The 27,618-nt window shown below is 48.3% G+C and overlaps 1 protein-coding gene across 1 annotated transcript; it reads right to left on the bottom strand.

Moving 5' to 3' along the window:
* Positions 1 to 5,284: 5,284 nt before the first annotated feature.
* LOC139247859 (uncharacterized) lies at positions 5,285 to 23,855 on the bottom strand. The gene is made up of 2 exons (XM_070871813.1): positions 20,254 to 23,855; positions 5,285 to 6,254 (listed from the first exon to the last, which is right to left on the bottom strand). The coding sequence occupies exon 1, from the start codon at positions 23,428 to 23,430 to the stop codon at positions 21,142 to 21,144; it is 2,289 nt and encodes a 762-aa protein (XP_070727914.1). The 5' UTR covers positions 23,431 to 23,855; the 3' UTR covers positions 5,285 to 6,254; positions 20,254 to 21,141.
* Positions 23,856 to 27,618: the final 3,763 nt, after the last annotated feature.

The raw sequence follows: 27,618 nt of genomic DNA, 5'->3' as shown, positions 1-27,618 counted from the left end.
AATGAGTTCATGGCTGAACATGCAACTTCAGTACCCCATTCCTGCTTTCTCACCATACCCCTTGATTCCCCTAGTAGTAAGGACTTCATCGAACTCCTTTTTGAATATATTCAGTGAACTGGCCTCAACAACTTTCTGTGGTAGAGAATTCCACAGGTTCACCACTCTCTGGGTGAAGAAATTCCTCCTCATCTCGGTCCTAAATGGCTTACCCCTTATCCTTAGACTGTGTCCCCTGGTTCTGGACTTCCCCAACATTGGGAACATTCTTCCTGCATCTAACCTGTCTAACCCCATCAGAATTTTAAACGTTTCGATGAGGTCCCCTCTCATTCTTCTGAACTCCAGTGAATACAAGCCCAGTTGATCCAGTCTTTCTTGATAGGTCAGTCCCGCCATCCCGGGAATCAGTCTGGTGAACCTTCGCTGCACTCCCTCAATAGCAAGAATGTCCTTCCTCAGGTTAGGAGACCAAAACTGTACACAATACTCCAGGTGTGGCCTCACCAAGGCCCTGTACAACTGTAACAACACCTCCCTGCCCCTGTACTCAAATCCCCTCGCTATGAAGGCCAACATGCCATTTGCTTTCTTAACCGCCTGCTGTACCTGCATGCCAACCTTCAATGACTGATGTACCATGACACCCAGGTCTCTTTGCACCTCCCCTTTTCCTAATCTGTCACCATACTTAAGTATGAAAGGTTTTGATAGAATGGATACAGAGAGAATGTTTCCACTTGTGGGACTAGAGGCCATCAATATAAGATCATCACCAAGAAATCAAGTAGGAAATTCAGGAGAAACTTCTTTACCCAGAGAGCGGTGAGAATGTGGAACTCGCTCCCACAAGGAGGGGTTGAGGCGAATAGTATCGATGCATTTAAGGGGAAACTAGATCATCATGTGAGGGAGAAGGGAATAGAGGGTTACGCTGATAGATTTAGATGAGGAAAGACGGGAGGAGGCTCGCATGGATCATAAACACCGGTATGGACTTGTTGGGCTGAATGGCCTGTTTCTGTGCTGTATATCCGATGTAATCCTATACATAATACACATGGTGCACCAGTGTTGGAGGGTGAGAATGTTTAAGGTGGTGGGTCGGATGCCGATAAAGCTAATGCTTTGCTAAGGATGGATAGACCTTGTTGACAAACTTCCTTGTTGACCTTGTTGACATCCTTTGCCTGCTTCACGATGACATGCAGGCCGTGATCCTTACCAACAGATCCATTACAGACCGAATCCACATCCGGACCGGGGTCAAACAGGGCTGTGTCATCGCTCCAACCCTCTTCTCAATCTTCCTCGCTGCCATGCTCCACCTCACAATCAACAGGCTTCCCGCTGGAGTGGAACTAAACTACAGAACCAGTGGGAAGCTGTTTAACCTACGCCGTCTCCAGGCCAGGTCCAAGATCACCCCAACCTCTCTCGTTGAGCTACAGTATGCGGACGATGCCTGCGTCTGTGCACATTCTGAGGCTGACCTCCAGGATATAGTCAATGTATTCACTGAGGCATAAGAAAGCATAGGCCTTATGCTTAACATCTGCAAGACAAAGATCCTCCACCAGCCTGTCACCGCCACACAGTACTGCCCGCCAATCATCAAGATCCACGGCGCGGCCCTGGACAACGTGGACCATTTCCCATATCTCAGGAGCCTCTTATCAGCAAAGGCAGACATTGATGTGAAGGTTCAACATCGCCTCCAGTGTGCCAGTGCAACCTTCGGCTGCCTGAGGAAAAGAGTGTTTGAAGACCAGGCCTTCAAATCTACCACCAAACTCATGGTCTACAGGGCAGTAGTAATACCCGCCCTCCTGTATGGATCAGAGGCATGCACGATGTACAGACGACACCTCAAGTTGCTGGAGATATATCACCAACGATGTCTCCGCAAGATCCTGCAAATCCCCTGGGAGGACAGGCACACCAACATCAGTGTCCTCGACCAGGCTAACATCCCCAGCATTGAAGCACTGACCACACTTGATCAGCTTCGCTGGGCAGGCCATAGTCCGCATGCCAGATACGAGACTCCCTAAGAAAATGCTTTATGCGGAGCTCCTTCATGGTAAACGAGCCAAAGGAGGACAGCGGAAACGTTATAAGGACACCCTCAAAGCCCCCCTGGTAAAGTGTGACATCACCACTGACACCTGGAAGTCCCTGGTCAAAGACCGCCCGAGGTGGAGAAAGTGCATCCAGGAGGGCGTTGAGCTCTTCGAGTCTCAACGCAAATAGCGTGAAGAAGTCCGGCGCAGTCAGCGGAAGGAGCGTGCCGCAAACCAGTCCCACTGACCCTTTCCCTCGACAAATGTCCATCCCACCTGTGACAGGGTCTGTGGCTCTTGTATCGGATTGTTCAGCCACCAGAGAACTCACTTTGGAAGCAAGTCCTCCTCAATTCCGAGGGACTGCCTATGATGATGAGACCTTGTTGAGTGTTGTTGCAGCTATCCTGGAAACTGAAGAGCTTTCCTTTACAGTCCCGACTTGGTGCCTCATCAGGTGGGGCAAGGGGCGAATCATGAGCTTCGCCAGCCACTGAAGATAATCTAGCTTCTGACCTGCCCCAGTAGTCATGAAATTTAGGCGGTTGATCCGGTTCAGTGCATGGTCAGTGGTAAGGTATTCGGCAAAGGCATTGCTACTAATTTACATGGGGAGCCGGTTATGCTCTCGTTAATGCACCCTGCCTCTTCCAGCCTTAAATTAATGATTGGTAAACATTTACATGCTGTAAATATTTCAATGTGCAATACGTATATGTGCCAACATTCCCTGCACTCTACATTCGCGTGAAACCATTTTATTGGTACCTGGTCAATAAGAATTTCCTCACCTGTGGCAGCTATAATTTCTTTCAGTCTTTTTATTTCTGGAATGAAAAAGACAAAAGTGCATAAGTGGTGACAGGAAGGGAGGAAGGGAAGGTAGCGACGGAAGGTAGGAAGGAAGGGAAGGTAGTGAAGGTAGCGATGGAAGGAAGGGAAGGGAGCGACGGAAGGTAGGAAGGGAGGTAGGGAAGGTAGCAACGGAAGGAAAGAAGGAAGGGAAGGTAGCGACAGAAGGTAGGAAAGTAGGGAAGGTAGGGACGGAAGGAAGGTAGGGAAGGTAGCGACGGAAGGAAGGAAGGGAAGGGAGCGACGGAAGGAAGGAAGGAAAGAAGGGAAGGTAGCGACGGAAGGTAGGAAGGGAAGAAGGGAAGGTAGCGACGGAAGGAAGGAAGGTAGGAAAGGTAGTGACAAAGGAAGGGAAAGTAGCGATGGAAGGAAGGGAAGAAGGGAAGGTAGCGACGGAAGGATGGAAGGTAGGGGAAGGTAGTGATGAAGGAAGGAAGGGAAGAAGGGAAGGTAGCGACGGAAGGAAGGGAGGAAGGGACGGTAGCGACGGAAGGTAGGAAGGGAGAAAGGGAAGAAGGGAAGGTAGCGACAGAAGGAAGGAAGGTAGGGGAAGGTAGTGACGAAGGAAGGAAGGGAGGAAGGGAAGAAGGGAAGGTAGCGACGGAAGGAAGGGAGGAAGGGACGGTAGCGACGGAAGGTAGGAAGGGAGAAAGGGAAGAAGGGAAGGTAGCGACGGAAGGAAGGGAGGAAGGGACGGTAGCGACGGAAGTGAGGAAGGGAAGAAGGGAATGTAGCGACGGAAGGAAGGGAGGAAGGGAAGGTAGTGACAAAGGAAGGGAAAGTAGCAATGGAAGGAAGGGAAGAAGGGAAGGTAGCGACGGAAGGAAGAAAGGTAGGGGAAGGTAGTGACGAAAGAAAGAAGGGAAGAAGGGAAGGTAGCGACGGAAGGAAGGGAGGAAGGGACGATAGCGACGGAAGGTAGGAAGGGAGAAAGGGAAGAAGGGAAGGTAGCGACGGAAGGAAGGGAGGTAGCGACGGAAGGTAGGAAGGGAAGAAGGGAAGGTAGCGACGGAAGGAAGGTAGGGAAGGTAGTGACAAAGGAAGGGAAATTAGCGATGGAAGGAAGGGAAGAAGGGAAGGTAGCGACGGAAGGAAGGAAGGTAGGGGAAGGTAGTGACGAAGGAAGGAAGGGAAGAAGGGAAGGTAGCGACGGAAGGAAGGGAGGAAGGGACGGTAACGACGGAAGGTAGGAAGGGAGAAAGGGAAGAAGGGAAGGTAGCGACGGAAGGAAGGAAGGTAGGGGAAGGTAGTGACGAAGGAAGGAAGGGAGGAAGGGAAGAAGGGAAGGTAGCGACGGAAGGAAGGGAGGAAGGGACGGTAGCGACGGAAGGGAGGAAGGGAAGAAGGGAAGGTAGCGACGGAAGGGAGGAAGGGAAGGTAGGAAGGGAAGAAGGGAAGGTAACGATGGGAGGAAGGGAAGGTAGCGATGCAAGGTAGGAGGGAAGGGAAGATAGTGACGGAAGGAGGGGAGGGGGTGAGGGAAGGTGGGGGGGAGGGGAGGGAAGGTGTGGGGGGAGGGGAGGGGAGGGAAGGTGGGGAGGGAGGGGAGGGGAGGGAAGGTGGGGGGGGAGGGGAGGGAAGGGGAAAGGAAGGATCCCTCATTGATAGTGGCCACACGATTGATTACCTGAGTGGGCAGAGAGCGCCTCAGCTTGCCTTCCTCTTCAAAAGGCCATCCGAGACTAACTGAGCAGTTTCACTAGAAGTATATCGTTTGCAACGCCAGGGTGGGAGTTACTAGCTACTTTAATGAATATCGATAGGAGTTACAAGCAAGTTGTTCACCTATGCATGTACGATAATAGGATAGCTCTCAGGGTCTGCCAACGGATAGCCGATCCAGGCGCGTTCCCAGCACAGAACACCAAAGAATTACTGAGCTTGAGCCTGTCGGTTGGACAATGTCAGATGACTTGTTGTAAACCCAACAAGATTACTGTCATGTGACCTTTATGTGTCATGTGCTGCTTGCCCAGTCAATGTTGATGCAGACATAAGCTGCTCGCTGGAATGTGAGTGTTGTTAATGTAGCTGGGCAGAGAATGTTGCATTGTCTTCACATCACCAGCAGAAAAGTCTAGCCTATCGCTACTGAGATAATAGACATATATCCCATGTTATGAATTATTTACCTTTGTCTTTGTCAAGAAGTGATTGTGCTGTAAATAAAGACATAATTAATTTCTCTCATGAAAGTTAAGATAGAACCGTGTCAAATTGTCGACATGAAGCTCTATATTTCTCTTTATAGGAAAATAATGATTTTTGCAAGTAGAATGCACACTGTTCTTAATCAAATATAAATTGGAGAATACACAGAGTTAAGTTTAATTAATTGTACAAATAGTGTCTGATAACCAGAGTGCACTGCAAACACAAATATAGACAGAGTAACCAGACAGGCTACAGCATAAGAACATTCGGCCCCTCGATCCTGCTCCACCATTCTTCTACCTCAACTCCACTTTCCCGCTCTACTTCCATATCCCTTGATTCCAAAAACCGATCGATCTCAGCCTTGACAATAATCAATGAATCGTCCTTTGGGGTAAATTCCAAAGATTCACAATCCTCTGAGTGAAGAAATTCTTCCTCATCTCAGTTTAAAAGACTGACCCCTTATCCTGAGACTGTGACCCCAAGTTCTCGACTCTCCAGCCAACAACAACAACTTGTATTTATATAGCACCTTTAATGTAGTAAAACATCCCAAGGTGCTTCACAGCAGTGTTATAAGACAAAACAGATACATTTGACACTGAGTCACATAAGTACAATTTAGCGCAGATGACCAAAAGCTTGATCAAAGAGGTATGTTTTAGAAGTATCTTAAAGGAGGAAAGAGAGGTAGAGAGGCGGAGAGGTTTAGGGAGGGAGTTCCAGAGCTTAGGGCCTAAGCAGCTGAAGGCACCGCCACAAATGGTTGAGCGGTTATAATCAGGGATGTTGAAGAGGGCAGAATTTGAGGAGTGTAGACATCTCAGGGGGTTATGAGGCTGAAATAAAGTACAGAGATAGGGAGGGTCGATGTCATGGAGGGATTTGTAAACAAGGATGAGAATTTTGAAGTCAAAGCATTGCTTAACCAGAAACCAATGTGGGTCAACGAGCAGGACTTGGTGCGAGTTAGGACACGGGCTGCCAAGTTTTGGATCACCTCAAGTTTACACAGTGTAGAATGTGGGAGGCCAGCCAGGAGTGAGTCGGAATCACAACTGGAATGTTTTGCTGGCTATGCAACCATCAGATTCCACTCCCCGAAGCCACATAACATCAAGGATTCTGCAAACGCCTTTTGAATTCATTGCATACCCGCATCTTTAAGTAGTTTGTCCAGATCTGCAAATGAAAGACAAACACGTTGACAAAACGAGATTCAACTCAGATTCACGAATTCCCGCCAATTTCGCCAGTTGAGGTGTGCTGTCACATTGTTAACTTAATCCCCCATTACTGACCTGCAGCAACAGTGCTCAGCAACCACTGACACATGACTCAGCTTTGGTTCCCACACTGATGCGACAATTACTTTAATTTATGTTGGGCCATAATTTGCGGCCCCTACGGGCTTTATGAGGTACGCATCATCATCCGGAAGCTGCAATCGGTCAAGAATCCTCTTAGAACATAAGAACATAAGTAATAAGAGCAGGAGTCGGCCATATGGCCCCTCGAGCCTGCTCCACCAATCAATAAGATCATGGCTGATCTGATCATGGGCTCAGCTCCACTTCCCTGCCCGCTCCCCATAACCCTTTACTCCCTTATCGCTCAAAAATCTGTCTGTCTCCACCTTTAATATATTCAATGACCCAGCCTCCACAGCTCTCTGGGTATAGATTTCATAAGATTCCCGAACCTCTGAGAGAAGAAATTCCTCCTCATCTCTGTTTTAAATGGGTGACCCCTTATTCTGAAGCTAGTTCTAGATTCCCCCACGAGGGGAAACATCCTCTCTGCATCTATCTTGTCGAGCCCCCTCAGAATCTTATATGTTTCAAGAAGATCACCTCCCATTCTTCCAAACTCCAACGAGTATAGGCCCAACCTGCTCAACCTTTCTTCATAAATCAACCCCTTCATCTCAGGAATCAACCTAGTAAACCTTCTCTGAACAGCCTCCAATGCAAGTATATCCCTCCTTAAATACGGAGACCAAAACTGTACGCAGTACTCCAGGTGTGGCCTCACCAATACCCTGTACAGTTGTAGTAGGACTTCTCTGCTTTTATACTCTATCCCCCTTGCACTAAAGGACAACATTCTATTTGCCTTCCTGATTACTTGCTGTACCTGCATACTAACTTTTGTGTTTCATGTACAAGGACTCCCAGGTCCCTCTGTACCTCAGCATTTTGTAATCTCTCCCCATTTATATAATCATTTGCTTTTGTATTTTGCATACCAAAGAGGATAACCTCACATTTTCCTACATTATACTTAATCTTTAAATTTTTTGGCCACTCACCTGTCTTTATCCCTTTGCAGATTCTGTGTGTCCTCCTCGCAATTTGCTTTCCCACCCATCTTTGTATCATCAGCAAACTTGGCTACATTACACTCGGTCCCTTCATCCAAGTCATTAGTATAGATTGTAAATAGTTGAGGCCCCAGCACTGATCCCCGTGGCACTTCACTAGTGCCAATCGGAAAATGACCCATTTAACCCGACTCTCTGTTTTCCGACAGATCCAACGCATCCCCGGGAAAAGATCACCCATGGGCGGAGAGTTGGGCTTTTTGCCAGTGAATGCCCATGAAATTCTTACACCTGCTTTTAACCAGCGTAAGAGTCTTTAAAAAATATCAATCATTAAAAATCCCTGTGCAATTATGGAAGTGTATTTTTAGCCACTTTAAGACATTTAAATTTATTTTTGAAGATATTACATTTCTGTTTTAACTATTTAATGAAATGGCATTTTAATTGATTTTAAACATTAATATTTTCTTTATTTGACGTGCAGATGTATTATTTGGGGAATTCCCGTTCATGCTTATGTGGTTTCTGTAAATATGGAATCTCCACAAGCAGCCTATTCTTTGATTGATCGGGCTGGTCCCGCTGATCCCAGCTACACTTGCCCCCGAGATATGTGGGCCTCTACCCACAGGGACCCAGACAGCTCCAGGACTGTTAATCTCTGTACCTCACGGACTGCCAGGCACGGGGGCACTTGATTTGCAGATCAGAGGCATTTCCCTCGGGAAGCCTCCGACCGCAAATTCAGGGCCGGTAAAGGATGCCGAATTCAGTCAATTGAGCTGGCCTTGGTACAGAACTTTGAGCATAATCAATTGAAACCACCAATATACCTGATTCTTCACTGCAGTGAAGCTTGAACCTTCCATAAGAATATAAGAAATAGGAGCAGGAATAGGCCATTTGCCCCTCGAGCCTGCTCCGCTATTTAATATGATCATGGCTGATCTGATCTTGGTCTCAAATCTACTTCCCTGCCCGCTCCCCATAACCCTCGACTCTCTTATTGCTCAAAAATCTGTCTATCTCCACCTTAAATATATTCAATGACCCAGCCTCCACAGTTCTCTGGGGCAGAAAATTCCACAGATTTACAACCGTCTGAACGAAGAAATTTATCTCAGTTCTAAATGGGTGACCCCTTAATCTGAAACTATGCCCCCTAGTTCTAGATTCCCCCACGAGGGAAATATGCTCTCTGCATCTACCTTGTCAAGTCCCCTCAGTATTGTAATGTATGTAGGCACCTTTAGTAATGACTCCATGAGGCAGGTTATGATACTTAAACTGTGTAGACCTGTCGTTCTATATTTGCAGCTCCTCGAGTGAGGCCACCAAGCTGTGAGTTCCTTTTTATACTGGGTTACCTGCAGTCTCCAGCAGCAGCACCCTCTGGTGTACAGGTAAGGTGTGTACAGTATAAGGGTACATTCAGTGTTGCATAACAGTGTTACAGACATCACACAATAAACAGGCATGCATACACAACAATACTCCCCCCTAAGCATTTTTCATATCCTTATTGTCATGACCAGTGGTGGTCAGTGGGAGGTTGTGGTGAGGGTTGAGTAGTTGCCAGGTGTGACCCCTGTGCTTGAGGCTGGCCTCGTACGTTTCCCCTCCCTCACACACAGACCATGTGAGTGTCACTGTTGTGGGATCCCTCAGAGGGGGTAGCCACGGCAGCAGTGAGTGGTATGTATACACTGTAGTTGTGGGCAGGGCCACAAGACTGGGTGGGCTCCTTGTCCACCAATTGGGATGAGGGTCAGGTCATCCCAGGGTTTGCCAGGGAAGCTGGAGGGTATTGACCTCGTGGTCCTGGTGTTGGCCCTGGTGGCCAGGGGTTGTAGGGCTGGTCTGGCGCAGGTTGTAATTGGTGGTGGCTGGGCTGCCCATTGACCACTGTCCCTGTAGTGGGTCTGCTCCCACTGCCTGTGTGTGTCCTGCAAGGGGCATCACATTCTCTATCATTATTGTTAAGCATAATAAACTTATTCTTAACCTTACTGACGTCTGCATTCATCTCATTAGTCATATTAGATAAACTAGCATCACAATTCATGGTTACATTTCATACGTTTTCATACTTGCACCCTTTAATTGTATCTTTAGCTTTAAAGTCCGTGTACTCAAATAGTTTAAACTTCCCCTTTAAATTTTTTTGGTTATCGGTCTCCTTTAAGGGAGCTTTCAAATCCGATTGGACGCTCGGTGTCATGTGATGCTCCTCCATGCTCGCTCGTGGTATGGCAGTGGCCATTTTGATTTTAGGTTCTGCTGCTTGTGGTGCGGCAGCCATCATCTGGTCCTGCTGCAGGTAGGCTGCGGTGCTCTTTTCTTCCACAGGTTCGATCCTGGATGTTGGGAATCCATTTCATTCATCAATGTTCACCTCTTGGAGTCCTGCCTCGACTCGGAAAGTGGAGTTTGGATCCTCGGTCCTGGAGATTTTGCCATGGTGCTATGGAATCGTCACCATGCCATTGAGCTGGACAGTGGAACCTCCGGATGCAGCGATGGATCCATGTTCGAGGTCGATTGGCGGGATTCATCCAAAGTTCTTCAAAGGTCGCTTGGCTCATCGCAGACTGGCTCGCCCCTGTGTCGCTCTCCATAGAAACTGGGACCCCGTCAACATCTACTTTCTTCGTCCACGGAGAACTTTCGGTGGAGCAGGTATGTGTTCCATACTCTTCTTCCAGGGGTTGAACAACTTCACCTTCCTCTGTGTCGGAGCCCCGGTGGTCAGCCAACTCATCAGAGACGCGGTGAGTACAGCTTTTGCTGCACATCCTTTGAAGGTGCCTTTTCTCTTTTCATGCATAGTCTTTGTAGCGGCAATGGTGGGCCCTGTGGTTTCCTCCACAGCGCCAGCACGGGGCTAGCCGGTTTGCTCCATGTGGCGGACTCAGGGTTGCGCGACTCGGGGCAGTGTTTCTGCCCTCAGAAGTATCAATGCGGTGCATTGCTCTCATCGGTTTAGAGTCCCTTAGAGCTTCATTTAGGTGGTCGCCAAAGTCGCAGGGTGCAGCCAGTCTCCGTAAGTGTTCCAATCTTTCTACAAAAGTATCCCAATCTTCCCCATCGGTAAATTGCTGAAAGTTGCTGAGATTCGACATGCTGAGCGTGTGGCTCGTGACCTCGTATTCTCGTCGCCAGTTGTAGCGTATGTAGGCACCTTTAGTAATGACTCCACGAGGCAGGGCATGATACTTAAACTGTGCAGACCTGTAATCCTTTATTTGCAGCTCCTAAGTGAGGGCAATAAGTTGTGTGTTCCTTTTTATACTGGGTTACCTGCAGTGTGCAGGTAACCCTTAGGTCTCCAGCAGCAGCACCCTCTGGTGTACAGGTAAGGTGTGTACAGTATAAAAGTACATTCAGTGTGGCATAACAGTGTTACAGACATCACACAATAAACAGGCATGCATACACAACAAGTAGCTTATAAGATCACCTCTCATTCTTCTGAACACCAATGAGTATAGACCCAACCGGCTCAACCTTTCTTCATAAGACAACCCCCTCATCTCCAGAATCAACCGAGTGAACCTTCTCTGAACTGCCTCCAATACAAGTATATCCCTCCTTAAATGCGGAGACCAAAACTGTGCGCAGTACTCCAGGTGTGGCCTCACCAATACCCTGTACAGTTGTAGCCTTTGTTCTGTACAGTTTGCCTCATACTGAGGCCACATTCACCCTGTTCCTGCCAAGAATCATTTATGTTTGCAAATGCTGCACAAATAGAACTGCTTCAGATGAGAATTGATGATCAGGTTTATGCGAGCGTGGTTGAACAGTAACTACAGCTCAACAAAACTGACAGTGTCCAGAGTAAATCTTTCGATCGTGCCCTGAGCAGAACCTCCATGCATTCACAGTTGAAGTTGTTCAGGAGCCCAACTGAAAATGGCACACACGTTGGCAAATTAAAGTCTGAAAATTAGCCTTTTTGAAAACTATAATTCTTCCTCCCATTCATCTTAATTCAGGATTGCAGGGGTACCTGTGTGAAGCCAGGAGCAGGAGTGCAAGAGGAACCAAAATGTCAGGGGTTGCTTTGAGTTCCCATTCCCTCTGCTCGAAATTTTGAGGGATGTGGCGTTCATGAAATTCATCATCGGTGGGATTGCAAATTGGGAGTAGGATGGTCTCCCTGCTTTATGCCCCACCTGACTTTCAGCTCCATTGACTTCAGTTTGACACATGAGCAGCTATTTGAAGATGAACTGTAAACAACCTTACTCATGACAGAGATAAACAAAATAACCCGAACACACATTGCCCAGTGAGCTGCGGTCTTAGTTTTACCTGGATCGTATTCATTTTCTGGGTTTCCTATAAGGCAAGGTGAAAACGTTAAACTGCACTTCATTGTACAGTATTTACACTGTAGAACCAGGCCACCCGAGCATAGGGTAACTCAAAGCAACCCTTGGTGTCCTGGTAACTGGTGTCCTGGGCGTTGGTGAGACCACACCTGGAGTACTGCGGACAGTTTTGGTCTCCGCATTTAAGGAGGGATATACTTGCATTGGAGGCAGTTCAGAGAAGGTTCACTTGGTTGATTCCTGAGATGTCATAAGAAAAATGGTTGAGCAGGTTGGGCCGAAACTCATTGGAGTTTAGAAGACTGAAAGGTGATCGTATCGAAACGTGCAAGATAGTAATGGGGCGTGACAGGGTAGATACAGAGAGGATGTTTCCTCTCGTGGGGAATCTAGAACTAGGGGGCATGGTCTCAGAATAAGGGGTCGCCCATTTAAAACAGAAATGAGGAAGAATTTCTTCTCTCAGAGGGTCGTGAACCTTTGGAATTCTCTTCTCCAGAGAGCTGTGGAGGCTGGGACATTGAATATATTTAATGTGGAGATAGACAGGTTTTTCAACGATAAGGGAGTCAAGGGTTATGGGGAGCGGACAGGGAAGTGGAGCTGAGTCCATGATCGGATCAGCCATGATCTTATTGAATGGTGGAGCAGGCTCGAGGGGCCAAATGGCCGACTCCTGCTCCTATTTCTTATATTCTTATGTTCACTCGGCCCAACTGGTCTCTACCAGGGTTTATGCTCCACACTGGCCTCCTCTCACCCTAATTCATCTGAACTCAGCATACTCATTTCACCCTCATGTACTTATGAAGCTTCCCCTTAAATACATCTAATCCATTCATCTCAACCAAACCTTGTTGTAGCGAGTTACACATTCTCTTTGTTTCTTCTGAATTCATTACTGGAATTATTGGCGGCTATCTTATATTGACCGCGGCTAGATTTCGGCTCCCCAAAATTTCCTGATTCTACTTGGGCACTGCCTAAGAAGAAGAGAAGATTAGCATTTTATAAGAACATAAGAATTAGGAGCAGGAGTCGGCCATTCGGGCCCTCGAGCCTGCTCCACCATTCAATAAGATCATGGCTGATCTTCGACCTCAACTCCACTTTCCTGCACTGTCCCCATATCCCTCGATTCCCTTAAAATCCAAAAATCTATCGATCTCTGTCTTGAATATACTCAAAGACTGAGCCTCCACAGCCCTATGGGGCAGAGAATTCCAAAGATTCACCACCCTCTGAGTGAAGAAGTTTCTCCTCATCTCAGTCCTAAATGGCCGACCCCTTATCCTGGGACTGTGACCCCTGGTTCTAGACTTCCCAGCCAGAGGGAAACATCCTCCCTGCTCTACCCTGTCAAGCCCTGTAAGAATGTTGTATGTTTCAATGAGATCACCTCTCATTCTTCGAAACTCTAGAGAATATTGGCCTAGTCTACTCAATCTCTCCCCATAGGACAATCCCCCATCCTAGGAATCAGTCTGGTGAACCTTCGTTGCACTCCCTCAATGGCAAGTATATCCTTCCTTAGGTAAGGAGACCAGAACGGTGTGGTCTCACCAGGGCCCGATATAATTGTAATAACTCCTATACTAGAATCGTCTGATAATAACAGCCAACAAACCACTTCCTTTCTTAATTGCTTGCTGTACCTGCATATTAACGTTCAGTGATTGGTGTACAAGGTCACCCAGGTCCCTCCGAACACCAACATTTCCCAATCTCTCACCATTTAAAATGTACTCTGCTTTTCTATCTTTCCTACCAAAGTGGATAACTTCACATTTATCTCCATTTGCCATGTTCTTGCCCACTCACTTAGCCTATCTATATCTCCTTGAAGCCTCTTTGCATCCACTTCACAGCTAGCCTTGGATATGTTACATTTGGTCCCCTCATCCAAATCATTGATATGTGTAGACATTCAGCACATTGCACACTAAGTGGAGAGGGTGCAGAGGAGATTTACCAGGATGTTGCCTGGACTGGGGAATTTTGGCTATGAGGACAGATTGGAGATGCTGGGTCTGTTTTCTTTGAAACAGAGGAGGCTGAGGGGAGACCAGATTGAGGTGTATAAAATTATATGAGGGGCCTGGATAGAGTGGATAGGATGGACCTGTTTCCCTTGGCAGAGGGGTCAACAACCAGGGGACATAGGCCCCAAGTTTCCACATGATTTGCGCCTGATTTTTAGGAGCAACTGGTGGAGAATGGACTATCTTAGCAATCGCAATTCTCCACATTTAAGTTTTCTGCAGTTCTACTCAGGTAGAACAGTTTCACTTTTGAACAGAATTTTTTTTCAAAAGGGGGCATGTCCGGCCACTGACGCCTGATTTGAAAGTTTCCACGTTGAAAACGTACTCCAAACTAACTTAGAATGGAGCAAGTGAAGATTTTTGTAGGCTTGAAAAAACCTTGTCTACACATTAAAAAATCAGGCGCAGGTTACAAATTAGGCGTCGGGAACGAGGTGGGGGGGAAGGGAACTCATTAAATTCTACAATAAATCCTTATTTATACTTATACAAATATTATACAAATAAACCCAACCTGAGCAAAGAAAAGATTAAATAAGCAAAGAAAAGATTAAATAAACCATCTTCCTACCTGTGTGAAAGTGCTTCAGGCAGGCCTTTCGGGACCGAAGGCTGAACGGGCCGGCCCGAGACTTTGGGCAGGGCCCGTCGCCAGCACCAGATTTACAGGTAGGTGTGCATGGGGAGAGATTAAAAAATGCTGTGGTACAGTGTCGAGGAAATTTCTAAGTTAAATTAACTCAGGCGGAGGCTTTCATAGTCGTGCTTTGAGAGAATTTTATTTTCTAACGAGATATCTCGGAGAGCCTGCTCAGTCCTTACCGAGGCAAAACTCTGAGTTTCACAATCAAACCCGCTCTATCTTTGCACAGTGAAAGCAGGAATTAATCGTACATTCTGTGACTACAAAGGTCAGTCCTGGAGGCACACTTTATTTTATTTTGCATAGTTTCTCCCTTTTCGTATCCTGATAAGCAGGGTATCTGGAGACTCATGCAAACACCAGACAGTCATGTTTTTACAACATTCTTGGTTCAAAGCTGATAAGTTTGGGTGTTTTTTCTAGCTCCACTAATTCTACAAAATCAGCAAAAAGTGAACTTAACCCTTTCCTTTAAAATAGGACATAGATCGTTTTCTTCCACAATTCCCTCCTTGTTGATCTTTTACTAGATCAACACAGTTTCTTATATATTCTTTTCTTGTTCAAAAGGGGGTTCATACCCCTCAGGGTAGGGTCGCATTTTAAGACATTCTTCTTCATTGTAACCATCTAATGTTCCTTCTATGCGACTTAACCTTCCTTTCACGAACATACTTTTCCTTTCTACTTGGGATGCCAGGCCCATTACCTGACTAATTAATTTTTTCAATTTTATCCACATTCCACAAATGATTATTAACAATATAAGCATAACCACACCTAAGATTACTATGGGGTGTATGACAAGCTTCAGTACTGCTGAAGCTTTTGGAGACCATCCGAAAAACACATCCCACCAGTGGTGTACTGTCAAAGAGGTGACTTCATCTGCGATTCTTACTAGTTGCCCCTTCTTGTAACTCATTTCGACTCTAAATTGGTGGATGTCTCTGCCTCGTTTTGACAGAGCTTCCTCAAGTTGCTTGTCATTACGTATCAAATTGTGCAGTCTGGTCAAACTAATTACAGGGGGTAAGGGTTCAATCTTGTGCACAGACAGATATTTTTCTACATTTTGCCATTGCCCAAAGATATAAGTTCTTTTTTCTTCTGGGTCATACAGGGTGTAGACTCCTCCAACACATTTATTAATGGGGGGCCTATATAAAATTCCATCCAGATAGACAGGTTTATTTCCGGTCACACAGACCTCATTCTGTCCTATTTCCGTAATGTCAATATCATTTGTTAGCTTTAGTTCCCATTTACATACTCCATTGGAGTGCTGTAAGGAGCATGGTTCGTATGTGACAGTCTGACAAGGACATACCATTCCGAATGGCCATCTAGCACATCCCCTCTGGTGATGTGTCAAATTCTTTTCATTGACCCAATCTCCTTCAAATTTTGGGTACCAAAAGTTCTGTCCAAACAACTGGGGCATTACTTGGAACTGACACCAAATTTCTTGTCTCGTCTTATTTACTATTTACATAGTTATGTTACATCCTTTTGAATCACAACTGATATATCTTTCTTGGGGTTTAATGGTTAAATTAAGAAGCTTATCCTTCTGATTAATTTTCAGTAACCTTTCCCATGTGTCAGCATGGAAGGATAGTATTTTCCTTTCTAGCTCGGCTCTCAATAACTGTCTGATCATTTCTTTAAACATGCAATGGGTGTACCTGTTTACCCCCTGTTGTTCCTTCATCAGGTTTTCTATTTCCTTCTCTATTTTTTCATTTTGCTTCCAGGTCATTTTGTCTGTGACGTAACCTGATACCTGCAGTTGCTGTCATCCTTCATCCCAGGCATTTCTTATTTTTATGCCTTCCCCTATCAGTCCTCCGACGACCTGGATTTTATTTTGTAGGGTCTCGATATCCATGGAGTTCAATGCTCCCATTCCTGCTCCCACTCCACCTAACACAGTTTCTAATAGATCCCGTTTCTTTCTCGGGAGACTTTCTTTTCCAAGAGATACCTCAACACTGGCTGTGTTGCAGCCGTCTTCTTTACTTGGGGGATATATAATTCGTATTGTTAAATTTAATACACCTGGGGACCTTACCACTGGGATGCAGGTGGTCAACATTCGTTTCAAGTGTCCCGTATCGTGCGGGGAATGCTTAGTTTTATTGTGGGTCCATTGTTTAGTATTGGGTATTCCATTTATTATTTTCGTGGGGTTCATACACTTTACCCATTCTCTGTTTCCTATTTCAAAGTAGCAATCTTCTTCCGGTCTACATAATGTGCCATTGGTCTCTTGACTCTCATTTTGGTCCGTGCTGGTTAGGCAAGTCATGTTTACCTTCCAGTTCAGGGATATATTAAATCCCTCCTCATTGGTCACTTTCACTTCTCCTGATTGCCGATCTATCCCTACTCCACAAGCCTTACACATCACTGTGAAGTTCCCTACCTTACAATTTTTTCCTTTTGGGCATGTAAAGTTATCTTGCTGCCTTGTCTTATCATTTTTCCCCCACTCCATATCTCCCTTCCATACTTTTTCTTCTTCAAGTAATTCTTCTTCCTGTCTGACTTTCCTTACTGCTAAAATGATCAGAACGCCCAATGTCCACTTATAGGGCCCAAGTTTCCACATGATTTGCGCCTGATTTTTAGGAGCAACTGGTGGAGAACGGACTATCTTAGAAATCGCAATTCTCCACATTTTTTTTTCTGCAGTTCTAGTCAGGTAGAACAGTTCTACTTTGAAACAGAATTTTTTCTTCAAAAGGGGGCGTGTCCGGCCACTGACGCCTGATTTGAAAGTTTCCACAGTGAAAACGTACTCCAAACTAAAGTAGAATGGAGCAAGTGAAGATTTTTGTAGAACTGAAAATACCTGTTCTACACATTAAAAAATCAGGTGTAGGTTACAAATTAGGCGTCCAGAACGAGGTGGGGGGGAGGGGGGGGGAGGGAAGTCATTAAATTCTATAATAAATCCTTATTTATACTTATACAAATAAATCCAACCTGAATAAACATTTATAAGCAAAGAAAAGATTAAATAAACCATCTTCCTACCTGTGTGAAAGTGCTTCAGGCAGGCCTTTCGGGACCGAAGGCTGAACGCCGCCCGGCCCGAGACTTGAGGACTTCGGGCAGGGCCCGTCCCAGACACCAGATTTACAGGTAGGTGGCATTGGGTTGGGTCGGGGAGGTTCGGTTCGGGGAGAGGGAGAGGAGAGGGGGAGGGGGAGGGGGGAGGGGGAGGGAGAGGGGAGGGGGAGGGGGAGGGAGAGGGGGAGGGAGAGGGGGAGGGAGAGGGAGAGGGGGAGGTCAGGTCGGATCCAGTCTGGGAGGCGGGAGTCGGGTCGGGTCGGGTCCAGTGGGGGGGGCGGGAGCGCGGGTCGGGTTGGGTCCAGTCGGGGGGCGGGGAGCGGGAACAGGAGCGCGGGTCGGGTTGGGTCCAGTCGGGGGGGCGGAGCGGGAATAGGAGCGCGGGTCGGGTCGGGTCCAGTGGGGGGGCGGGAGCGCGGGTCGGGTCGTGTCCAGTCGGGGGGGCGGGGAGCGGGAACAGGAGCGCGGGTCGGGTCCAGTCGGGGGGGGCGGGGAGCGGGAACAGGAGCGCGGGTCGGGTTGGGTCCAGTCGGGGGGGGCGGAGCGCGGGTCGGGTCGGGGTCCAGTCGGGGGGGGCGGGGGAGCGGGAACAGGAGTGCGGGTCGGGTTGGGTCCAGTCGGGGGGCGGGGGAGCGGGAACAGGAGTGCGGGTCGGGTTGGGTCCAGTCGGGGGGGGCGGGGAGCGGGAACAGGAGCGTGGGTCGGGTCGGGTCGGGGGGGCGGGAGCGGGAACAGGAGCGGCGGGTCGGGTCGGGTCCGGGGGGGGGCGGGGAGCGGGAACAGGAGCGCGGGTCGGGTCGGGTCCGGGGGGGGCGGGGAGCGGGAACAGGAGCGCGGGTCGGGTCGGGTCCGGGGGGGGGCGGGGAGCGGGAACAGGAGCGCGGGTCGGTCCAGTCGGGGGGGGCGGGGAGCGGGAACAGGAGCGCGGGTCGGGTTGGGTCCAGTCGGGGGGGGGAGCGCGGGTCGGGTCGGGTCCAGTCGGGGGGGGCGGGGAGCGGGAACAGGAGTGCGGGTCGGGTTGGGTCCAGTCGGGGGGGGCGGGGAGCGGGAACAGGAGCGCGGATCGGGTCGGGTCCGGGGGGGGCGGGGAGCGGGAACAGGAGCGCGGGTCGGGTCGGGTCGGGGAGCGGGAACAGGAGCGCGGATCGGGTCGGGTCCGGGGGGGGCGGGGAGCGGGAACAGGAGCGTGGGTCGGGTTGGGTCCAGTCGGGGGGGCGGGGAGCGGGAACAGGAGCGTGGGTCGGGTCGGGTCGGGTCCAGTCGGGGGGGGCGAAGCAGGAACAGGAGCGCGGGTCGGGTCGGGTCAGTCGGCGGCGGGGGGGGGGGGGGGGGCACGGGTGTCGGGTCTGGTCCGGAGGCGGGGGGGGGGGAGCGGGTATCGGGTCGGGTCAGTCGGCGGGGGGGGGGAGCGAGTGTTGGGTCTGGTCCGGAGGCGGGGGGGGGGGGGAGCGAGTTTTGGGTCTGGTCCGGAGGCGGGGGGGCGGGGAGCGAGTGTTGGGTCTGGTCCGGAGGCGGGGGGGGGGGGGGGGGGAGCGAGTGTTGGGTCTGGTCCGGAGGCAGGGCGGGGGGGGGGGGGGGAGCGAGTGTTGGGTCTGGTCCGGAGGCGGGGGGGGGGGGGGGGCGCGGGTGTCGGGTCTGGTCCGGAGGCGGGGGGGGGGGGGGGGGCGCGGGTGTCGGGTCTGGTCCGGAGGCGGGGGGGGGGGGGGGGCGCGGGTGTCGGGTCTGGTCCGGAGGCGGGGGGGGGGGGGGGGGGGGCGCGGGTGTCGGGTCTGGTCCGGAGGCGGGGGGGGGGGGGGGGCGCGGGTGTCGGGTCTGGTCCGGAGGCGGGGGGCGGAGTGGGTGTCGGGTCTGGTCCGGAGGCAGGGGGGGGGGGAGCGAGTGTCGGGTCTGGTCCGGAGGCAGTGGGGGGGGGGGGGGGAGCGAGTGTTGGATCTGGTCCGGAGGCAGGGGGGGGGAGCGAGTGTCGGGTCTGGTCCGGAGGCGGGGGGGGGGGTGGGGGAGCGAGTGTCGGGTCTGGTCCGGAGGCAGGGGGGGGGGGGGAGCGAGTGTTGGGTCTGGTCCGGAGGCGGGGGGGGGGGGGGTGGGGGGGAGCGAGTGTCGGGTCTGGCCCGGAGGCAGTGGGGGCGGGGAGCGAGTGTCGGGTCTGGTCCGGAGGCAGTGGGGGCGGGGAGCGAGTGTCGGGGGGTGGGAGGAACCTTATTCACGCAGCCCCAGTGAGGCCATTGGGCCAGGGCTAGGGGCTGCGTGCTTCGGGCCCCTCCCACACAGTTCGGCGCCTGGAGCTACTGCACTTGCGTGCCCACTGTAGCGCGCATGTGCAGAGGTCCCGGCACTGTTTTCAGCGCAGGGACCTGGCTCCGCCCCCCCACAGCTCGTGCTGGCTGCGCCGAGGGCCAGAGGACCTGCAAGTAGGTGGAGAATACCGAGGATTTTTTTCGGCGCACTTTGTGGCGCGAAAAACGGGCGTCCAGGTCTGGACTGCGCTGTTCTAGGCGCGTGTGGAAACTTGGGCCCATAGCTTTTCCAAGAGTCCCGCCTCATCTTCCCTTTTCTGTTTACTTCTATAACACTCTTGAACTAATTCGTTACAATAACAACACGCAAGCACGATAATAACAGTAACCCAAATAATAAAGGCCCAAACTGGCATACAAATCAGTTCTGACATTCGTCCCTGGATTCTTTTGGGCAACTATAGATACTTTTAAGTCCAATATATACAATGAGTGGACACAAAAATAAGAGCACATACAGTTCTTTGGCGAAAAGATGGCTGTTTTTCTCAGTCGGGCAACCGCAGCTTGTCCAGGTTCAATGCCTTTTCCTTCGGCTGTAATTCATCAGGGAAATAATATTTACAGCGGGTTGCATGCACCCAGTTCGGGTGCTTTTCCAACTTCAAAGCGGTTCTTGTTGTGAGAATTATCTGATACGGTCCTTTCCACTTAGGAGAAAAGGATTCTATATTTAATGTTTTTACTAACACTTGATCTCCAGGTCTGAAAGGTGTATATTTCCTTCCGACGGGGGCACCTGTGTCTGCTTTATTTGTTCGTGCAGACTCCTCGCTATTTCACACATGGCTTGAGCATACTTTAGTGATTTTTCATCATTCCAAATTAATGCTATTTTTTCAGCCAACAATGGTGGTTTTACACCGGTAGGCATTGGTCTTCCCAACAAATCTTCATGTGGTGTCAAACCAGTGTTTCGTTTTTTTTTGGTTTCTAATTGTATACAGTACCAATGGTAAGGCATCTGGCCATTTTAGTCCTGTCTCCTGACATACCTTGGTGAGGGTAGATTTTATTATCCCATTTACTCTCCCTACCATTCCCGAGGACTGTGGTTGATATGGTATATGTAACTTCCACTGGAAACCTAATGCTTCGGCAAGATTTTGCACTATTTTTCCGGTGAAGTGTGTTCCCCCGTCACTGTTGATTCCCATAGGTATCCCATATCTTGGTACTATTTCTTTAAATAGAATTTTTACTACTGTTCGGGCATCATCTCTCCTAGTGGCATACGCTTCTACCCACCTTGTGTTCATATCTACTATGACTAATAGATACTTAAGACCTGATACTGGAGGCATGTGGACAAAATCAATTTGCAAATTTTCAAAGGGCATACTTGGCTAGGGTAGATCGTATTCAGCAGGTGTTTTACCTCTGTTATTTTGTTGACAAATTTGGCATGTCCTAGCAACTTTTTCAATTACTACTGTTATTCCTGGTGCATACCACTGTGCATTAATAGCATGTATCATCCCTCCTTTGCCCATGTGAGCCTGACCGTGTGCTAGGCGAGACAGGGGCAAAAATAAAGACCTAGGGCAAACAGTTCGCCCATCAGGGTGGTACCAAATGTTGTTTTTGAGAAAACAACCTTGGTTTTCCCAAGTTCTTCTTTCTTGTATAGTAACTTGTTGTTGGGCTGTTTTAAGTTGCTGGATGTCTAGTATCTGTGGAGGGGAGACTGAGACTGCTTGAAGGCAGTCTGCCTGTGCCAAAGCGGCCTGTTTGGCTGCCTCGTCAGCCCTCCTATTTCCTACTGATACTTCATCCTCACCGGTTGTGTGAGCTGCACATTTGACAACGGCCACATTACTTGGCAACTGAATGGCGTCTAACAGACTAAGCACCAGTTGAGAGTGCTTAATATGCTTTCCACCAGAGGTGATAAAGCCTCTGTTTTTCCACAGTTGTCCAAAATCATGGACCACACCGAATGCATATCTAGAATCAGTATAGATATTAGCAGTTTGATCTTTAGCTATTATACAAGCTCTAGTGAGGGCAAACAATTCAGCAGCCTGAGCCGAGGTTCCGGGAGGCAGGGCAAATGCTTCAATAGTTTCGTGGGGGTTTTCAATAGCATAGCCTGCCAAAAGCAAATTATCCGATGGCCTGTATGATGATCCATCTGCATAGAGAATAAGATCAGGATTGTCCATGGGCTCTGTGAGCAAATCTGGTCTTGGTAAGGTGGCTATTTCCACTGTTAACAGACAATCATGCTGGTCTGGATCCTCTACTTCTCTAGTAGGAAGAAAGGTGGCTGGGTTCACTACCGGTGCACGTCGAAAGGTATAGTTAGGGTGTGACAGCAGTAATACTTCATAACCTGTTCTTCTAGACGCTGTAAAGTGTTGTGTGGCAGCTGAATTCAGGAGCAATAGCACGGCATGGGCTGTAATGACAGTACATGGATAGTCCAAAACAATAGGTACCGACTTCTCCACCATGACCGCAGTAGCAGCTACAGCACGTAGACACGCTGGCATTCCCCTTACTACTGGAGGCAGCAAAACTGAATAATAAGCAACTGGTCTATTTCCCCCACCATGTTCTTGGGTTAGTACTGCTGTTGCAAATCCTTCTTTCTCATTCACATACATCTGAAAAGGTTTTCCATAATTCGGAAGTCCCAGCGCCGGAGCATTAGTGATGGCTTTCTTTAACTGTTTAAATGCCTCCTCTCTTTCTGGGGTCCACTCCACCTTGGGTGGGGCATCATTTAGGGCAACTGATCTTAGGACCGCATCCCATTCTCGATAATCAGGGATCCATTGTCTACAGTACCCAACCATCCCCAAAAATGATAAGATATCCTTCTTTGTCTTAGGTATGGTGGCCCTTTGAATTGTCTGAATTCTTTCTGGTCCTAGCTGCCTCTGCCCTTGAGATATGTGAAAACCCAGGTACTGGACTTGAGTCTGACAAAATTGTAACTTTGGTAACGACACTCGGTGCCCTCTTTCACATAGGTGCTGTAACAGTTTCAGGGAATCTTGCATGCACCTGTATCCGTGGCTAGAAGCCACAAGCAAATCGTCCGCATACTGCAGCAGCACAGACTGGTCTGATAATGAACAGTCTTCGAGGTCTCTTTTTACTGCTGCTGCATATACTGCGGGGCTTTCGGTGTATCCTTGGGGCAACCTGGTCCATGTATACTGCTGCTTCTTGTAGGTGAAAGCAAACAGATACTGGCTCTCTTGATTTAATGGGATGGAGAAAAAGGCTGAACACAGATCTATCACAGTAAAGACAGTTGCTGTTGGTGGGATAGCAGATAGTATAATGTTGGTGTCCGGTACCACAGGGGTGATAGGGACTACTATCTTATTAATAGCTCTCAGATCTTGTACAAATCTCCACTCATTCGGCCTATTAACCTTTGGTATGGGCAGTATCGGAGTGTTACACGGGCTCTGTGTCTTTTCTAAAACTCCTTGTTCCAACAATGCAGAAATGACTGGCTCTATCCCATTTTCTGCCTCTGGAGGCAGTCTGTACTGCCTAATGCTTGGTAACACGGCGTTCTTTATCAATTGTATCCGATGGGGTACTGCAGAATGTACTTGCCCAACATGATTTTTATGTTTTGCCCAAAGTTCCGAAGATACTTGATTCAATGCCATTGGCAGCTTAGGGCTTGGTTGTCCAGGGGGTTGCTGTTTTTCAAAAGTGGGGCATGATTTTTACCTTTCCACTGGAGAATTCCCCTGTTGTGGTTGACAAATTCTATCTGAACATTCTGCAATTTTATTACTGCCCAAGGTTGATAGCCTTGTTGCTGTTTTTCCTTTTCTATTTCTACAATCATCGGACCCATATCTTTAGGTTTCGCTGGCGGTTTTACAGCCAATGTCAGATGGGGTGTCGAGTTCTCTTCTCTATACCGCTGCTGCTGTAAGGGTGTCAAATCCATGGCTACCCCCAATCCTTCTAGTCCAAAATAAATGTGGGGCGTAGCTTCTACTATTTCTTCTTTATTTAAGAAGGATTGTACCAAACACTGGTAAGTTTCAGCTTTTTGTCGAGTGTACCAGGCTGTACAGTGAAGCTGAACTGCCTCAAAGCTTGTCAAAATTATATACATCAATTTTAGTTTTTAAATTTTGTATAACTTCATGTATCAAGGGGGAATAGAAGTTGCCATTCAATTGCCAACAATAGAGGGTAGCCTTTTCTTTGTTATCTTCCCTTTTTTCTTCAAATTCTATTCCCTTAAAGAACTGATGGATTTTATTTGGAGGGAGCTCCATGAACATCCCTTCCTTTGTGCAATAAATTGTGGCTCCTAGTTTGCACAAAGTCTGTCTTCCTAACAAAGGGAGAGGTGTTGTTTTAGAGACTATCAAAGTCTTATTATTAATTTGTTGTCCTTCAATTAGTAATTTGGTAGGTTCAGATAAAAATTATTTCATGGGGATACCGGCCACACCCACACTTAAGACAGTGGTGTTGCTTACAGGTAATCCCACAGAGGATGGTACAGAAGACATAGTAGCACCGGTATCCACCAGGAATTTCACATAAGTGTCTCCCACTTTATTACTGCTAAAGGGTTTTCTTCTATGTCTGCTGATAAGCGGAGGGCTGCCGCCTGTACCACTAAGCCTCCGGGGCATCCCTATGCTGATTGGTGCGGGTTGGGGTTAGAGAACGAAAACTGAGGGCCAATGAAGGTGGAGGTTCGGGGAAATCCCCTTGTAACCCTCCAAGCTGTTTCGGTGGGCATCTGCAATCTCGAGCCCAATGCCTTTTCCTTCTGCAATTTCTACACTCATCTTGGGAGCGATCTCATTGGGGCCACTGTCCTCTCCCTCTTCCTTGTCCTCGTCCCCCAAACCCTCCTCTATTATTCTGTACTTGTCCTCTTCCCTTTTGCTGATAGTATTGACCTGTTATTTTAGCCTTGTTGTCCTTATAGGTGAATAGTCCCTCCCTATCCATATTGGCCAGTACTGTAATTGTCTCTTTCCAACTTTTTTCTTGCCAGTCCAAAACCTTTATTTTGTATGTTCTTGCTTGTTGTGGCAACATACAATTTAACAAGGTTTGTACTGCCAAAGGTTCATTTTGATCCATCGGTATTCCTGCATGTTCGTTCCAACTGTTTTTCCATCTGCCTGCAAAATCTATCATTGATTCTTCTGCTTTCTGCAAGCAGCGGGTGACTTCCCCTATATCTCCATGCTTTTTAGCCCCTTGCAGAATTGCGTTCTTTCCTCGGTGTTTCAGCCAATGGGTTAATGACTCATTGCCGGCATCCAGCAAGTCATCATTAACTCTCCAGTCTCCATTTTCCCCTGTTGGGATGGGGAACATATCTTTTACCCCCTGCCAGGAAGATCCATAGGCCGCTTGCAATAATAATTTAACATCTCCTGGGAGTGGATTGTAAATTGTACACGTTTGCTCAAGCCAGTTGTGAAATGCTACCGGTTTCTTTACCGGATTTGGGGCGGCAGAGATCATATCTCTGGCTTCTCCCGGGGACCAGGGTTTCAGAACTGCTGTAATTCCTATCATTACCCGAGGATTTTGGTGGACGGTAGAATCGGCTGCTTCTTTTGCTGTTTGTAGCCTTGTTTTGCGAATGCCTATACTCTCTGTGTCCCGGTTTTCTATCCCTCCTTCCACTGCCTCGGCTTCCCCTGATCCTGATGCTCCCGGATCTTCTCCACCGGCTTCTCCATTACGTGGCTGATCCGGAGAGGCTGCTAGTTCCCCTGGAGCTTGGTTTCTATGGGCAGCGATTATTTCTATAATTTCCTGCCAACTATCTTGTTTTGGGGGTTCTATACGGGGATAGAGTCCTACTGCTGGTGCTGAGGGGATAGGAAGGCCCGGAGGACTATAAGAGGGAGGTTTTTCATTTTCCCCTCTTACTTTTCCTTCTGATTTATTTTTAGGGGGTTGATGCCTCTTAGCGACCTCTGTCCATTTTTTAAAACAGTTTTCCATATAGTCCCTATCCCAAGTGGAGTCTCCCCCTCCTTCCTTGGTTAATTTTCTTCATTCCTCAATCAAAGATAACTTAAAACTTCTTCCATATGGCCAATCCCCATCAGACCAACCGTACAAATCGCTACTAAATGTTACCGCGTATTTGTCGTCTCCTGTTTCTTTAATTACAGTGTCCACCGGCGAGCCGGGCGGCACAATGGGATCTCCTACCTTTTTTCATTGCTTTACTACCTTACGAATTCTTTTCTCGGTCTTAGGATGTACTTTCATTTTTTCAGTCGAGAGGTCGTCTTTCTTTCCTTTTCTAGGAGCTGGGCGCGAGCGCCCTGCTCGACTAGAGCCGTTTCCCATTCTTCCGGGTGCAACGTCTCGCGATCTTTCTGAAATGAGAGTTAGGACAGTCCTACAAAATATACAATAATTTACAAAGCGCTCACCGGTGTTCTCTTTTCCGCTCAGCTCGGGGTCTCCTTTTGCCTTTTTGTTATTTTAGCTTCTTTACGGTAGCTACCTTAAATGCCTCACCCCCCCCACCCCCCCCCCCCCCCAGGGTATCTCGGCGGCTCGTCCCTCTTTTAGCTAGGACGGCCTAGGCACCTTCCTTCTTTAGCTAGGAAGGTCCTTAAAATTCCTCTTTTTCTTTTTTAAAGTTAAATTTAGTTCTTTCGGATCTCGTTTTTCAGAGATCCTGCCCGACTACGCCAGAATCTGTCGAGGAAATTTCTAAGTTAAATTAACTCAGGCGGAGGCTTTCAGAGTCGTGCTTCGAGAGAATTTTATTTTCTAACGAGATATCTCTGAGAGCCTGCTCAGTCCTTACCGAGGCAAAACTCTGAGTTTCACAATCAAACCCGCTCTATCTTTATACAGTGAAAGCAGGAATTAATCGTACATTCTGTGACTACAAAGGTCAGTCCTGGAGGCACACTTTATTTTATTTTGCATAGTTTCTCCCTGTCCGTATCCTGATAAGCAGGGTATCTGGAGACTCATGCAAACACCAGACAGTCATGTTTTTACAACATTCTTGGTTCAAGGCTGATAAGTTTGGGTGTTTTTTCTAGCTCCACTAATTCTACAAAATCAGCAAAAAGTGAACTTAACCCTTTCCTTTAAAATAGGACATAGATCGTTTTCTTCCACATACAGAGAGACCTGGGGGGTCCTTGTGCATGAAACACCAAAGGTTAGTATGCAGGTACAGCAAGTCATCAGGAAGACCAATGGAATGTTGGCCTTTATTGCAAGGGGGATAATAGAGTATAAAGGCAGAGAAGTCCTGCTACAACTGTACAGGGTATTCGTGAGGCCACACCTGGAGTACTGCGTACAGTTTTGGTCTCCTTATTTAAGGAGGGATATACTTGCATTGCAGGCAATTCAGAGAAGGTTCACGAGGTCAATTCCTGAGATGAAGGGGTTGACTTACGAAGAAAGGTTGAGCAGGTTGGGCCTATGTGCATTGGAGTTTAGAAGACTGATATCTTATTGAAACATTAAAAATTCTGAGGGCACTTGACAGGGTAGATGCGGAGAGGATGTTTCCCCTCGTGAACTAGAGGGCGTAGTTTCAGAATAAGGGGCCGCCCATTTAAAATGGAAATGAGGAATTTCTTCTCTCAGAGGGTCATGAATCTTTGGAGATCTCTGCCCCAGAGAGCTGTGGAGGCTGGGTCATTGAATGTATTTAAGGTTTTTGAACAATAAGTCAAGGGTTATGAGGAGCTGAGTCCATGATCAGATCAGCCATGATCGTATTGAATGGCAGAGCAGGCTCGAGGGGCCGAATTGTCGACTCCTGTTCCTATTTCTTATGTTCTTAGCGCTCTGCCAGTACCAGCTTGCTCGCGGAC

Source organism: Pristiophorus japonicus, unplaced genomic scaffold (genome assembly GCF_044704955.1).
Source record: "Pristiophorus japonicus isolate sPriJap1 unplaced genomic scaffold, sPriJap1.hap1 HAP1_SCAFFOLD_286, whole genome shotgun sequence".
NCBI classification, from domain to species: Eukaryota; Metazoa; Chordata; class Chondrichthyes; family Pristiophoridae; genus Pristiophorus; species Pristiophorus japonicus.
Note: the sequence above shows the minus strand (reverse complement) of the source record. Positions and strands in the feature narration are given on the sequence as shown.

Bases quoted from the DNA above. Each gene is read 5' to 3' on its own strand.
- LOC139247859 (XM_070871813.1), bottom strand. From the start codon at position 23,430: ATGGCATTGAATCAAGTATCTTCGGAACTTTGGGCAAAACATAAAAAT.